Here is a 14,917-nt window from a genome sequence, read left to right as displayed (position 1 = left end):
CGAGCACAGGCTCTAGGTGCGCGGGCTTCAGTAGTTGTGGCATGTGAGCTTCAGTAGTTGTGGCTCGTGGGCTCTAGAGTGCAGGCTCAGTAGTTGTGGCACACGGGCTTAGTTGCTCTGCGGCATGTGGGATCTTCCCGGACCAGTTCCCCTGCATTGGCAGGCGGATTCTTAACCGCTGGTCCACCAGGGAAGCCCTATAATAGCCTTCTGAATCTGCCGTCTTTCATTCCGAATAAGGCGTTTGAAATTCATCCACATTGTTGCAAGTATTGATAGTTTATCACTGTTTGTTCTTGAGTAGTACTCCACTCAGTGTGGATGATCTGAGATTGTTTATCTAGTCACCAGTTGAAGAACGTTTGATTTGTTATCAGTTTGGGGCAAAAGCTTAGATTTTTTTTTTGTCCGTGCCGTACAGGATCTTAATTCGCCTGTAGGATCTTAGTTCCGCAACCAGGGATTGAACCCGCGCCCCCTGCAGTGGAAGCCCAGAGTCTTAACCACAGGACCACCAGGGAATTCCCAAAGCTTAGAATGTTTAACAAATGGACATGAGCTTATTTCTTATTTCCTTGGCCCATGAACCTTGGCCCACATGTCTATGTGTATCCGCAGGTGTGGCCGTCCTTTTCCATTGAGAGGATGCCTTTGACTTTTGGAAGCCTGGGAATCATTCAGAATCAGTCCTGGCGGGGGAGGTTGTGGGACCCAGCAAGGCCCTGGTTGTGTGGTGTGAGGGAGCTCCTTGCTTCAGAGAGGCCCAGGAAGGGGCGCATGGGTGTCTCTAGGGATAGATGTGCCGGAGGACTGCCTGGATGGTTTGGGTTCAGCTTTTCAGGGTGGGGTGGGGTGTTGACATTTCCTGTGTATCTTATGCATCAGTGTTCTGGGCTCTGATGCGATTCAGCCCCTGCTTTTGAGGCAGCGCTTGTGGCCCAGTGTGGGTGGCGGGTAAAGAGATAAGTGCAGGGAGCTGGCTGTGTCCCTCGCGGGAGTCCTCGTCGGGGTGTCGTGGGGTCTGCGTGAGGGGTGGGGGGGCGAAGTCCTGGAGTGGGAGCCCACCGTGAGGTGAGATTTCTCTCCAGCGTGGAATGAGTTTGGAAGCCCCAATTGTGGGGCACAGTGGGGAAGCAGAAGTGATGGGACCCAGGGAGGTGAGTGTGAGAGAGAGGGTGCCCGCCTTGCCTGGGGACCAGCGATACGCTCGTAGGGGCTGTCCTGTGGGCCAGTGCTTCAGTTCGTTTGGTCATTGAGTTCATTGCATGGCCCAGTGTGCTGAGCACCGTGCCGGGCCAGGGATGGCAGTGGAAGGATCACCTCAGCCTCTGTCCCCTGCACAGGGGCCATTGGCTGGGTGTTCCCGAGTGCTGAGAGGTACAGAGATGTGTGACCCTAGTCTCGGGGGCGAGGGGAGTGTGGCGCATTTGGTGTCTGGACCACGGCATCCCCTCCCTGGATGGGGAGGAAGTTGTGGTCAAGTTTGTTCCTGTTTAATGAGGTATAATGTCCTCCTTAGGTTTTGCCTACACCTGAGGGCATTCCATTGAGAGGAGCTGGCAGTGCAGGGCTTTGGCTCTGTGACTGGAGGCTGCTCTGCCCGAGGGGGAGTGAGTGCAGAGAGGCTGGGGCAGGGTCCCTCTCAGAGAAGGTGGGGCCCGGGCCGGAGGGCGGGGCTGAGCTGGGCAGCAGCTCCTGGGTGGAGTTTGGGGGTGGGGATAAGAGAAGGGAGGGGTGCGGGGTCCCCCCCTCACAGCCCAGCTAGTGGCCTGCGGAGGAGCAGGAGGTGCACGGAATGAGGTGCGGCCAGATGGAGATGGTACCCGTAGCTCTGGCCAGAGAGGTGGTGTGGGAGCCCCAGCCGAAGGTGGGGAGGTGGGGGGGCAGCGGAGCTGGGAGGCAAACCCAGAGGAGCACCAAGCAACCGGGTAGGCCCGTCAAAGCCTTAACTCCTTTAGTCCCCTGTGCCCCACCCTCTGGAGCCCAGGGAATGCAGGGGAAGGTGCGCTTATCTGTTTTCTTTGCTCATTTATTTAACAAATGTGTGGTCACGCCTGCTTTGTAGCAGGCACTGTTCTGGGCACCGGGGACGCAGTGGTGAGGAGACAGGATCCAGTCATCAGGTAGACGCCGATTACACACTGGGATCGGGGCAGTGGAGGGAATGTGCAGGGAGCCCAGAGACCCTCAAACAGGCTGCCATGGGGGGAGGCTCAGTGAGGAGGTGACACTCGCTGGCCCCAGGTGAATAACAGGCAGGAAGGAGGGGCGAGGGAGGCATGTGCTGGGCTGGGGTCACAGTGCGAGCAACAGCTACAACACGGTTGAGGGACCAAAAGGGGCCAGCTGGCTGGAAGGGAAGCGGGCGGAACGTGGGGCAGTAGAGCAGTCAGGGCTGCCTCTGTGGCTGCGGCCCCTCCGCCGCCCCCGAGAGCAGTGCTAAAAGACACCACAAGGTGCAGGGCTCTCTCAGCACAGCTAGTCTCGGGCAGCGTTTCCCACACTGCGGTGGACACGTGTGAAATGTGGTCCTAGTTCAGTGGGTCCCCCTGTGCTGCTGGTCCACAGACAAACCACACCTTGAGTAGCAGGGCTCTAAGGGAACAGATGTTTTCCACTGATCAGACTTCCAAGTTTTCCGTCCCCTTTGAAGCCAAATTCTTCTTGGACTCTGCGTCCCTGGGTCCACATACTGTTGCTGATGGTTAGGAGAGAGAAAAGCTGGGAACTGCCTGACACCCGCTGGGAAGTCCTGCCTCCGCCACCCACGCCGCCACCACTGTCCCTGGGTGGGGGAGCAAGAGGAGGGGTTGTCTTGAGCAGCGCTGAGGCTGAGGCGCCGGGGCGTCTCAGAGCCCCCGTTAGGGTCCACTAAGGCATGTGTGCCGAGGTCCCCAAGGCCACCTGGGCCCAGGTTGGACAATTTGCTGGGGAGACTCCCAGGGCCGAGCTGGCTGAGATTTAACTCCAATGAGTTAAATCAGGTAGACGCCGATTACACACTGGGATCGGGGCAGTGGAGGGAATGTGCAGGGAGCCCAGAGACCCTCAAACAGAATGCACAGAGGAAAGGCAGGCGGTAAAGGCTGAAACCAGTCACCAGCTTCCAGGAGTCCTCGCCCCCTGGAGTCACACGGGACGTGTATAACTCCTCAGGTTGTGACACAATGCGTAGAACGCTGTCCACCATGGGCGTGCAGTAGAGAGTCAGTGCCCAAGGTTTTTATTGAGGGCAGCCTCTGCCTGGCATGTACCAAAATCCCAGACTCCCAGAAGGAAAAGGGGTGTTCCGCAGAAAGCATGGTGTTTGTGCAAACGGTTTGGACACAGTGAGCCCCTCTTAGCAGTCAGGGAATCCTGGGAACCCTCTCGAAATCCAGGTTCCCAGGCACCAGCCAAAGGCCAACATTGCAAGCTGGCCTTCCAAGAGAAGCAGGCAGGCCTGCAGTGTTAACTTCTGCCCAGGATCCTAATTGGTGAGACGTTCTGCTTGAATTCAGACTTTGGAATTGTCCATCTACCCTGTAACAGGCCTTATGGTGGGCCCTGCGGGTCTTGCCCTTGTGGAATTGGTAGTCGTCGGGCCAGGAATAAACAAAGATACAACTAAATGTAAAATCTTACAAAGCTTGGGCAGTGCTTTCAAGGGAGCTGATGGTGTTCCAGTAGTAAATACAGGAGACCTGGCCAGTCACTGTGAGTTGACCTTTAATAAGAGACCCTAGCAATTGGGGGATACGGAGCCATACATTAAGAATGGAGGGGAAAACGAATGCCTGGGGAGAGGCCTGGTCCAGGCCAGGACCCTGCTGGGGAAAGAGCTTAGCTGTCCGCAGAACTGAAACAGAGCTGGGTGCTTAGGGTGGAGGAGTCCGCACACCATAGAAGGAAATGAAGCTTCCAGGGTGCTGTGAAGTCCTCCCCAGACACCCAGCCCTGCTGTCAGGCCCTGTGGGTCCTCGTAAGTGACTGGGTTTTGATTACAAGTGCGGTGAGGCGCCCTTAAAATTCAAACAGAACAATGAACTTTTTTTATATATAAATTTATTTTATTTTTATTTATTTTTGGCTGCGTTGGGTCTTTGTTGCTACACGTGGGCTTTCTCTGGTTGCGGTTAGCAGGGGCTACCCTTCGTTGTAGTGCATGGGCTTCTCATTGCGGTGGTTTCTTTTGTTGTGGAGCACGGGCTCTAGGCGTGAGGGCTCAGTTGTGGTGCTAGGGCTCTAGAGTGCAGGCTCAGTAGTTGTGGCTCACGGGCTTAGCTGCTCCGCGGCATGTGGGATCTTCTTGGACCAGGGCTTGAACCCATGTCCCCTGCATTGGCAGGCGGATTAACCACTGCACCATCAGGGAAGCCCAGAACAATGAACTATTAATCAGCCATGAAATAGATAAAAATAGATTAAAAAAATAGATAAAATAGATGATACAGCTACAACATGGATGAGCCTTGAAAATGTCATGCTAAGTGAAAGAAGCCGGTCACGAAAGGCCACAATGTTATAGGATTTCGTTTCTGTGAAATGTCCAGAATAGACAAATCCATAGAGACAGAAAGTAGATTGGTGGTTGCCAGGGGCTGGGAGGGAGCAGGGCATGGGGAGTGACTGCTTAATGGGTATGGCGTCTTCTTCGGTGGTGTTAGAACTAGATAGAGATGGTGGTTATACAGCATCGCGAATGTACTTAATGTCCTTGAATTGTCCACTTGAAAATGGTGAAATAGTACGTTGCATGTGTTTTGCTGCCAAATAAGACTGGCTCCCCTGTCAGCTGTTCACCGAGAAGGGATGCGGCAGTGGTATGGGGCGATGACTTTTGTGCCAGAGAGGCTTTGTGGTCATTGGCCTTATGCTGTAAGGCAGAAGTCCCCAACCTTTTTGGCACCAGAGACCAGTGTTGTGGAAGGCAGTTTTTCCACAGACCCGGTTGGGGATGGGGGATGGTTTCAGGGTGATTCAAGCGCGTTGCATTTATTGTGCACTTTATTTCTGTTATTATTACATTGTAATATATAATGAAATAATTATACAACTCACCGTAATGCAGAATCAGTTGGAGCCCTGAGCTTGTTTTCCTGCAACTAGATGGTCCCATCTGGGGGTGATGGGAGACAGTGACACCCAAAGTGTGTTGCTTATGTCCAGTCTGCTCCGTAAGATGCAGGTTAATTGTCACTTGCCACTCACTGATAGGGGTTGTTTTTGTTTGTTTGTTTTTGCATTGATAGGGTTTTGATATGAGTCTGTAAACAACCGATTTATTATGGTCTCTGCAGTCAGACCTCTCTGCTGATGATAATCTGTATCTGCAGCCGCTCCCCAGCGCCGGCATCACCGCCTCCGCTCCACCTCAGATCACCAGGCGTTAGAGTCTCATGAGGAACACGCAAGCTAGATCCCTCGCATGCGTGGTTCACAGTAGGGTTCGTGCTCCTGTGTGAATCTAATGCCCACGCTGATCTGACAGGAGGCCGAGCTCAGGCAGGAACGCGAGCAACGGGGAGCGGCTGTAAATACTGACGAAGCTTTGCTTCGCTTGCCCGCCTCTCACCTGCTGTGTGGCCCGGTTCCTAACAGGCCACAGACCAGTACCAGTCCGTGGCCCGGGCGTTGGGTACCACTGCTGTAAGGGCCTTGGGATATTGAAGAGCTATCCTCAGCAAATTCAGCTCTCAGCCCCGGAGGAGTGCATTCCAACCCTTCTCCTCCCCTGTCCTTACTCTCACTGTTTTGTCCTTCTGGCCCGCAGATGTTGGCTGATGATGCAGAGGCAGGCGCTGAGGATGAGAAGGAAGTTGAGGAGCTGAAGAAGCAGGGCATCAACCCCCTGCCCAAACCTCCCCCCGGCGTGGGCCTCCTGCCCCCCCCCCCCCCCCCCCCCGGCCCCCCGGCCCCGACCTCTCCGAATGGCCGGCCCATGCAGGGTGGCCCCCCGCCCCCGCCCCCGCCCCCGCCTCCGCCCCCTGGCCCCCCTCAGCTGCCCATGCCCGTGCATGAGCCGCTGTCCCCACAGCAGCTGCAGCAGCAGCAGGACATGTACAACAAGAAGATCCCCTCCTTGTTTGAGATCGTGGTGCGGCCCACAGGACAGCTGGCTGAGAAACTGGGTGTGAGGTGAGTGCCTGGGGGCTTTTCTGGGCTCAGCCAGGCTCCTTTGTGCCAGGGCCCTGTGGCCTGGAACCTAACCAGGCCAGCATCCTGCCTCTCTCCAAAGCCCTCAGTGGCCTGGTCTGGAGCCCTCTGTTGCTCAACCATGAGCAGGCCTCTGTGTCTCCTCAGGGATGTGGCTGCCACCCTTCCTCTGCAGCCCTGCTCACGGGCACCATTTTCTCCTTCCAGGTTCCCTGGACCCGGAGGACCCCCAGGACCGATGGGCCCCGGGCCCAACATGGGACCCCCGGGGCCGATGGGGGCCCCGATGCATCCTGACATGCATCCCGACATGCACCCGGACATGCACCCTGACATGCATCCGGACATGCACCCTGACATGCCAATGGGCCCTGGCATGAATCCTGGCCCGCCCATGGGACCTGGCGGCCCTCCAATGATGCCCTATGGTCCTGGAGACTCCCCACATTCTGGAATGATGCCCCCCATCCCACCAGCCCAGAACTTCTATGAAAACTTTTACCAGCAGCAAGAGGGCATGGAGATGGAGCCAGGACTCATTGGGGACGCAGGTATGCAGGGCTCAGGGTGGGGGCCAGCCGGGGCTGCTGGGGTCTGCACAGTGGAATGTAGTCAGGAAGATTTGGTTTTTCTTCCTTGGTCTGAGTCTTTGAAAACATGAATCCAACTCCATCTCTGTCCCGTGAGTGGTTGAACGTTTTCAGTGACGTGGGATTCACTACCCTGTTGAGTCTAGGAGGAGTGTTATGATTACCATCACTATAACTTATTTAATTTCTGTAAGTTTTGCTTGGTGTGTGTGGAGTGGGAGCTTGGGAAGTTAGAGGGATGGGTGTGGAATGGTGTTGAACTTCAAGGCTGAGGTGCCCTCAACCAAAGCGGCCTCCTTCTGGGGTGGTTCTTGGCTTGGAGCTGCCTTGCGACTCTGCTTGTTCTGTCCCCACACTGACCATCTTCCTTCCTCCTTTCCTTCCTTTCTTACAAAACGAGAACATGGGTTGGTAACAAACTAAACGTCCGACAGTTGGGTGCTTGGATGACAGTGCCGCATCAGTAGGAGGCGGTGTGCAGCCCTCAGAAGGATATGTGTCATTGCTGCCAGGGGCCAGGCGTGCTTCTAGGCGTGGGGTCAGAGCAAGCAAAGCACGTAGTCCTTGCCTTAACTGCATTTGAGTGGAGGGAAACTGACAGGAAATGTGTAAACAAGGTCGTCAGCTCGTTTCGGCATTGGTCATTGCTGGCGGTGAAATGGGGCACCGTGTGAGGGTGATGGGTGGAGGCCGGGCCTGCTGGGTGCGTCACAGCCAGCAGAGGCCTGTCTGAGAGGTGAAGGCGGGGAGGGAGTCGTGGGCTTGGCTTAGGTGGCAGCTGCAGCAGGTACGGAGGCCTCAGCCAGTCACCTTGTTTGTGGAAAACAAAGGTGTCTGTGTGGCTTGGAAAGGGAGGACAGGGGAGAGAGAGAAGTCCCAGCACACAGGACCCTGCGGGCCATGGCGAGGTGGACTCGGTGGAAGAGTGACGGGGATAGTGGAGGAACACAAGGGCGATGGATGCTAGTAGGGGCCGGAGGGGAATCTTGGAAGCATGTGGGCTGCCCTTGAGTCGCCCTGGGCAGAGGTGAGGTGGGTGGCAGCCGGGAGAGGACAGGGAGCAGCAGGGCTAGGTTTAGAGTGGAGCCATAGGGCCAACGTGACAGGGTGGCAGGGGCGGGTGGGGGTGCCAGCTGCGGGGCAGAGGCGCTCTGGGTGTTCATGCCGAGCCAGGTTGGGGCAGGGCAGCACTTCTGCTTTGGCCACATTAAGCACGAGGTGCCCGTTTGACAGCCATGCAGACGCCAGGAAGCTGACCAGGCTGGAGGTCAGTGTGAGAGTCTTTGGCATCTCAATAGTGTTCAAAGGCATGAGAGCAGGTGTTTGGGGCAGGGTGCTTGTTCTCAAGTGAGAAAAGCAGGCGACCTGAGGGGGCTTCCTCCCCCTTTAAACAACGTGTATGAAACATGCATGGAAAAGGTCTGGGTGGGGAAGAAAACCCGAAAGTCTGTCGAGCTGATAACAGTTGGTATCTCTGGAGTAATTCACTCTAATGCCCATATCATGCCCATATCTACCTTTTTAGTACTATTCAGTTGTTTTTAATATATTGAAAATAGCAGAACCGTCAAGTAATTCACTCTTGAATTCCGTGCAAGGGGGACTGGGTGGGACTGTTGTTTAAGGAGTGTCCCCAGCTCCGAGCCAGGGTGTGGCTCAGAGCAGACTCGCCCATCAAGTTCACAGGTTATGAAGTTCAGGGGCTAGAAGAAAGTGACCTTTCACTTTTTGCTTTATACACTTTGTGTATGACATATTTGCATATTTAATCACTTTAATCCTGAAAGTTTCCTTTAAGTTACAGATGCACTCTCTTGGTAGCGCTGGCCACGTTTTGGCTGCTCAGTAGGGGAGCCACATCACACGGTGCAGATAGGGGATATTTCAGCCTTGCAGAACGTTCACGCGCACACACACAAGTCTCCGGGCGTGTCGTTGAAGATCTGCCCACGGTGTTCCCCTCATCTTTGGCTCTGACTTGGGTAGCATTTGTGAAGGGAGGTGGCTAATGCCGGGCGCCTGCCCGCCCTTCGAGAATGAAGGCAAGCCCTTCCGCCTTGTGCTTCCTAGATGCTGTATGGGAGAAACACCCCCACACCCCGTCCCTTTAAATGCAGCAGCACGCTCATAAACGTTTGTGGAGTTAGGAACCCATAAAGGGAGGAGGAGTCACCCGTCAGCCTCTGGGTGGACATGTAGCCATAGCAACATTGTGGTGTATTTTCTTCTCTTCTTTACTAGTCTTTGTTTACCATGGTTGAACTCATATTCTGAGCTTACTGAGAGATTAGGGTGTGTTTTTCTTTATTGATTATTTATTTATTTATTTAAAGAAATCATAAAATTAATGCTCATCAAGAGTAATTAAGACAGATCAGAAATGTGTGGAGTAAAAAGTGAAAGATCCCGCAGCCCTCTCTCCTGTTCTCATCCCCAGAGGGACTGTTTTCTGTCTGTCTTTTCAAAGCCTTTTCTTTGTGTTTTACAAACATCCGTACGATGTTCCGTCCTGTTTTCACCTCATGAGCATTTGCCCATGTCACTAAGCCTCACCGTGAACCCCATTCTCAGTGGCTGCATCCTAGGTGGGACCCTCCCTGCCCCCCATTGGCTGCTCCGTCCTCCTCTGCTGGGCTTTCCGTGGGGCCCCTCCTGGGGAGGGTAGGAAGGGATGGGCTACACATTCTCACCCATCGCCATCAGGGGGTGGTTTTCCAGTTAAGGGCACGGGTGGGTCGGAGTTGGTGCCGTGAAGCCCTTCCCGACATGAACCCTCGGTTCTTCCCTGCCACAGAGGACTACGGGCACTACGAAGAGCTGCCGGGGGAGCCTGGGGAGCACCTCTTCCCCGAGCACCCTCTGGAGCCTGACAGCTTCCCTGAGGGAGGGCCCCCAGGCCGGCCGAAGCCGGGCGCCGGTGTCCCTGACTTCCTGCCCTCGGCCCAGAGGGCCCTGTACCTGAGGATCCAGCAGAAGCAGCAGGAGGAGGAGGAGAGAGCGAGGAGGCTGGCTGAGCGCAGCAAGCAGGACCGGGAGAGTGAGGAAGGCATGTGTCCTCCCCAGGGGCAGGGGCTTCCCTGACGGGCGCAGCCCCCCGGGCCGCCGTGCAGGGCAGAGGTGGGGAGCACCTAGGTCGGGTTTTGTGTCAGAAAGGGACCTGTGGCCGGGGAGGACCCCTGCCCAGGGCTGTGAAGCTGCTGGGGCTGCTGCATGTCCCTGAGAAAATTAGAAGTCGGGGCTGCCCTTCTGTGTCGTGGGGTTCGGGATAAACCCTGATCCCATTGAGGAGGGAGGTGGGCTGGTCCCTGGAGGAGACAGCAGGCAATAGGGTTCACCCCCTGCACCCTTACAGAGGAGGCTGTAGGGAGATTCTCAATCCCCCTTTCCCAGATCATGTTCTCGGGAAGCCAACAGATGAGAGCTAGTCATCGACATAAACCAGTAATGATCACAGGCACAGCTGCCAAGTCTCAGGTGCTGTGCAGTGACCTGATGGTATCCACCCCAGGGTGAAAGGGGGCGGACAGAAACGGTATGTAGAACCTGAAGCCAGAGGCCATGGGTGGCTCTGACCAGAGCTGAGGAGCAAGTGGGACAGTGAGAACAGGGGACAGCCCCCTCCCCTAGGGGCTCCGGTTGCACCTGCCTAGAAAGTTGGACATGGGCTAGCTTCTGAGTCTGCCCACCTGGCCCCGCCTCTTATCAGCTGGTGACTGCCCTGCCCTGGGTCGCGGAAAGGTTTTGAAGGGCCTGGGAGGCACGTGTCTGTGAGCCCCAAGCGCAGTGAGAGCCAAGGCAGCAGTAGCTGCTCACAGGCACTCAGAGCCAGGCCTGCTGTGCTGGGGCCTGAACCTGCCCAGGAGGTGAGGAGGTGGCGGCAGAGCCCTGGACTCGGAGTCTGAGCTCAACCCTGGCTCCGTCCCCTATCTTAGGGCACTGTCTGTGCCTCTGTTTTTCTTATCTGTCAAATGGGCGTGATGATAACGCTATATCCTGGGTGTTTGTGACAAATAAGACAAAGTACTTAGAATGGTGCCTGTACGGGGAAAGGTCCATAAACGATAGCCAGAGACCTGCCAAGCTCGGTGCTTGGCCTGCCTGAGCTCACTGGCTCTTCGTGGCATCCTGTGCTGGGGATGGGGTGTTGTAAGAGAGGAGAAACTGAGGTTCTGAGAGGTAAGAGGCAGGGGAGTGGGCTGCCATGGGATCCAAAGAGGACTGGTGGCAGATGTGGTGGCCACTCACCCTCTCCCTGCTCCCTTCTGCTTTTTCTCAGGTGACACTGGAAACTGGTACTCAAGTGATGAGGATGAGGGTGGGAACAGCGTCACCTCCATCCTGAAGACCCTGAGGCAGCAGACGTCTAGCCGACCCCAGGCTTCTGTCGGGGAGCTGAGCAGCACTGGGCTGGGGGACCCCCGCCTCCAGAAGGGACACCCCACGGGAGGGCGGCTGGCTGACCCCCGCCTCAGCCGGGACCCCAGACTTAGCCGCCACGTCGAGGCTTCCAGCAGTTCAGGCCCAGGTGACACAGGACCCTCTGACCCTCGACTGGCTCGCTCCCTGTCTACCCCCAAGCCCGAAGGCGGCCTTCATTCCAGCCCCGCAGGCCCCAGTGGCTCCAAGGGGTCTGGACCACCCCCTGCAGAAGAGGAGGAAGGGGAACGGGCCCTTCGGGAGAAGGCTGTGAACATTCCCCTGGACCCCCTCCCTGGGCACCCACTGCGGGACCCACGCTCGCAGCTGCAGCAGTTCAGCCACATCAAGAAGGATGTGACCCTGAGCAAGCCGAGCTTTGCCCGCACTGTGCTCTGGAACCCTGAGGACCTGATCCCCCTGCCCATCCCCAAGCAGGATGCAGTGCCCCCCGTCCCTGCGGCCCTGCAGTCCCTGCCTGCCCTGGATCCCAGGCTGCACCGCACCACCACCTCGGGCCCCCCCAACCCCCGGCAGCGCCCAGGCACCTCTACAGATCCCAGCACATCTGGCTCTAGCCTGCCTGACTTTGAGCTCCTCTCTCGCATCCTCAAGACTGTCAATGCCACTGGCCCCTCGGCGGCCCCTGGCCCCGGTGACAAGCCCAGTGACCCTCGAGTGCGGAAGACACCCACCGACCCCCGGCTGCAGAAACCAGCAGACTCTGCTGCCTCCTCCCGGGCAGCCAAGCCTGGCCCCACCGAAGCGCCCTCTCCAGCTGCCAGCCCCAGCGGGGAGTCCTCCCCGCCAGCCACCGCCCCCTATGACCCCCGCGTGCTGGCAGCCGGCGGCCTGGGCCAGGGCAGCGGGAGCGGGCAGAGCAGCGTGCTGAGCGGCATCAGCCTCTACGACCCCAGGACTCCCAACACGGGTGGCAAAGCTGCAGAGCCGGCCGCTGATGCAGGCACGCAGCCCAAGGGCCCTGAGGGCAACGGCAAGAGCTCCGCCACCAAGGCCAAGGAGCCCCCATTTGTCCGCAAGTCTGCCCTGGAACAGCCTGAATCGGGGAAGTCTGGGGCAGATGGGGCCGCAGTCACGGCCACAGACAGGTACAACAGTTATAACCGGCCCCGGCCCAAGGCCGCTGCAGCCCCCGCCGCTGCCACGGGCGCCCCGCCAGCAGAGGGCGTCCTGCCCCAGCCCGGCGTGCACAACCTCCCGGTGCCCACCCTCTTCGGGACCGTGAAACAGGCACCCAAGACGGGCTCCGGAAGCCCATTTGCTGGCAACAGCCCGGCCCAAGAGGGTGAGCAGGACGCTGGGTCCCTGAAAGATGTTTTTAAAGGCTTTGACCCCACTGCCTCCCCCTTTTGCCAGTAGTGTTAAGCCGGAGTCGAGCGCTCCCTGCACCCCACCCTTCCCAGGGCAATATTTAAGGGCAGCAACCAGAGTTGGGGACTTGGGGGGAGGGGGGAGGGGGTCTGGGTGTTCTTTCTTTTCTTTTTTCCTATTCTTTTTTCTTTTCTTCCCCCACCCTCCTTTTTTTTTTAAAGTAGTACTTTCTTTGAAACATATAAATTGTATATAACTATCTTTAACTTCTGGTCAGTGCTGCGGGGCTCCTAGGCTCCCGCCAAGAAAACCTACATGTGCATGTGTACAGTTGCGAGTCCCCTGGGCCTCAGCCCCAGCTGGCACTCCGCCTGGCCTGGCCAGGCCTGATTTTCAGGGACTTCTTAAAGGCTGGGGCCCCAGTTTGGTGGCTGGGGGTCTGGTGGGTTTTCTGGGCAGAGCTTGGCCCCTCCCCCCCATCCTACCCCCACCCCCAGGACAAAGGGAACAGCAGGCGTCGAGAAGGCACTGAGCACTGCTCACCCTGTGGTGCATGAGCAAGAAGAGACGGAGCCGAGATGGTGGGAAGGACCCGCATGGAAGCAGGTCTAGGCATTTCTGCGTCTCCTCTGCAGTGTGCAGGCCATGATGACCCGCTTCAGGGGCCAGCGGAAGTGAGAAAGTGTCAAGACAGAAGGAAAAGAGAAAGAGCCTTCGGAAGCTGCCTGGGCCGGGAGAAACAAAGTCCTTTTCCACTGCTGTCTCATCTGGATTCACACACCGGCCTCCCTGCCATCCTCCGTCCAGAGTTCATCCCAGAGCAAACCGGCGCCCTCCAGCCTGCGACAGGAGACTCCGGGTGAGAAATGGACCTGGAGTCGGCAAGGCTGGTGTGGCCAGGAGCTGCCTGCGAGAGGCAGAGCACGCGCTTTCCGTCAGCTTAGCCCATCCCGTCCTGTCGTGTCCCGGCCGTGCCTTTCCCCCTCGTGCTGGGCTCTGTCCTGGGCTCAGAAGGCAAAGTGCCCAGTGAGCCGGCCCCGGCCCTCTGGGGACAGCTCAAGGATCCATGGCACGGCCACGCCATCAGGCTCCTGACAGAGGGATCCCTGGGTGGTTCTCGGCAAAGTGTTTTGCTTTCTCTGCTTTCTTCACATCTCCTTGCACCATATTTTTAGGGCCTGTGGTTTTGGTGTGTTTGGTTTTCTTCCAAGCTGACAGGTGCATGGGTTCGAGGCGTGTACAGAGTTGGATTTGTGGATACTTCCGGGAGGGGGCCTGAGGACACGGTGGGAGACTAGCCAGGGCAGGGTGTGGGCTACTGGGCCCTCTCCAGGAGAGGGACTGGGACCCCCACTGTGGGCAGGGGCCATGGGACCCAAAGCCTGTATCCTGCTCTCCTCATCCGGCTGAGCCGGGAAGGGAGCATAGATGCCTGCCCGGGCTCCGCCTGACCTCCCCCAAGACCCTGGCTGAGGTCCCATCCTGTCCACAGAGCCCCAGAGAAGGCCTACCCCGTGGACGTGGCCTGAGGGGAACCGGCGAGGCTTGTGCGGCCGGCGCTCCCTCCCGCCTGTGTGCCGCTACTGGCCGGCCGTCTCCTGCCTTTTTCCTCCTCATCCCACCGTCTCAACCACCTCGCTTAAGGGCCCTGACTCTTTCTTACTAATAATGAGGAAACATGGTGTCCCAGCCAAAGGGTTCCCCCTCCCACCTCCTCGGGGTAGGAGGTTAAAGAGGGTTCAATACCAAACGCCCTGCCCCAGAAGAGAAATAGTCTTTGAGTTTGGGGCCGGAAGCAAGGGCGGGAGAGGCAGTGCGCCATGATCAGGTTGGTTTGGTTTGTCTTTGTGTCTTTTTGTTTTGTTTTAAACAATCATCAGTGAGATTTTTCTTCAGCCACCAGTGTTGGCCTTGAAGCAGAGGGCTGCAGCCCGTAGTGTTTGTAAAATAAGAAAGAATACACAGTGTGGCTGTGGTTGGGTTTTTTTTTCCCTCCTTTGAGAATTTTTTTTATAAAAGCAAAATTAAATACTTTTTTAAAACTGAAATCTGTGGATGAAATAGAAGCTGGAACCCACCTCTTGGAATATTCAGCCTAAGAACCTCATGGGACTATGAATTCACCTGAAATTTTCATTTGCCATCAGGCTGAGCTTTTAAAGAAAAATTGTTCTCTAACCAGGATTGTAACAAAAGTGTAAATACTATTTCAGAGTTGAAAGTTGATGGTGCAAATATGTATATAACGTACTGTATTTTTACAATGATCGTCGCATGACTCTATTCCACCCCTTTTTGTACTCCATATCTGTCTTCCAGAAACGTCACCTGCCCTTTCTCCTGTGGTCTCTTAATCCAATAATTGTATTACTGCCATTAAAGGATGCAGTTATTTTAAAAAGCCTGTGGGTCTTGTTTCTCCGTGCTGCCCCCACCATCCCTTG

At 56.5% G+C, this 14,917-nt stretch overlaps 1 protein-coding gene across 10 annotated transcripts in view; it reads left to right on the top strand.

Annotated features, from left to right (window-relative positions):
* The window catches only part of ZC3H4 (zinc finger CCCH-type containing 4), a 43,280-nt gene extending 28,405 nt beyond the window's left edge, over positions 1-14,875 (top strand). For 8 of the 10 annotated variants that reach the window (XM_027079956.1, XM_027079961.1, XM_027079959.1 and 5 more), the window contains 4 exons: positions 5,753-6,117; positions 6,343-6,686; positions 9,520-9,771; positions 11,002-14,875. In XM_027079956.1, the coding sequence (XP_026935757.1) occupies positions 5,753-6,117; positions 6,343-6,686; positions 9,520-9,771; positions 11,002-12,521 (2,481 nt within the window). In that variant the 3' untranslated portion in view covers positions 12,522-14,875. The remainder of the gene's footprint in view (positions 1-5,752; positions 6,118-6,342; positions 6,687-9,519; positions 9,772-11,001) is intronic. The other 2 variants (XM_027079958.1, XM_027079964.1) reach the window with 2 other exon arrangements.
* Positions 14,876-14,917: the final 42 nt, after the last annotated feature.

The sequence above is a fragment of the Aethalodelphis obliquidens genome, unplaced genomic scaffold (assembly GCF_003676395.1).
Source record: "Aethalodelphis obliquidens isolate GAN/ISIS:26980383/991018 unplaced genomic scaffold, ASM367639v1 scaffold43, whole genome shotgun sequence".
Taxonomy (NCBI): Eukaryota; Metazoa; Chordata; class Mammalia; order Artiodactyla; family Delphinidae; genus Aethalodelphis; species Aethalodelphis obliquidens.
This window is presented reverse-complemented; position numbering and strand designations above follow the sequence as displayed.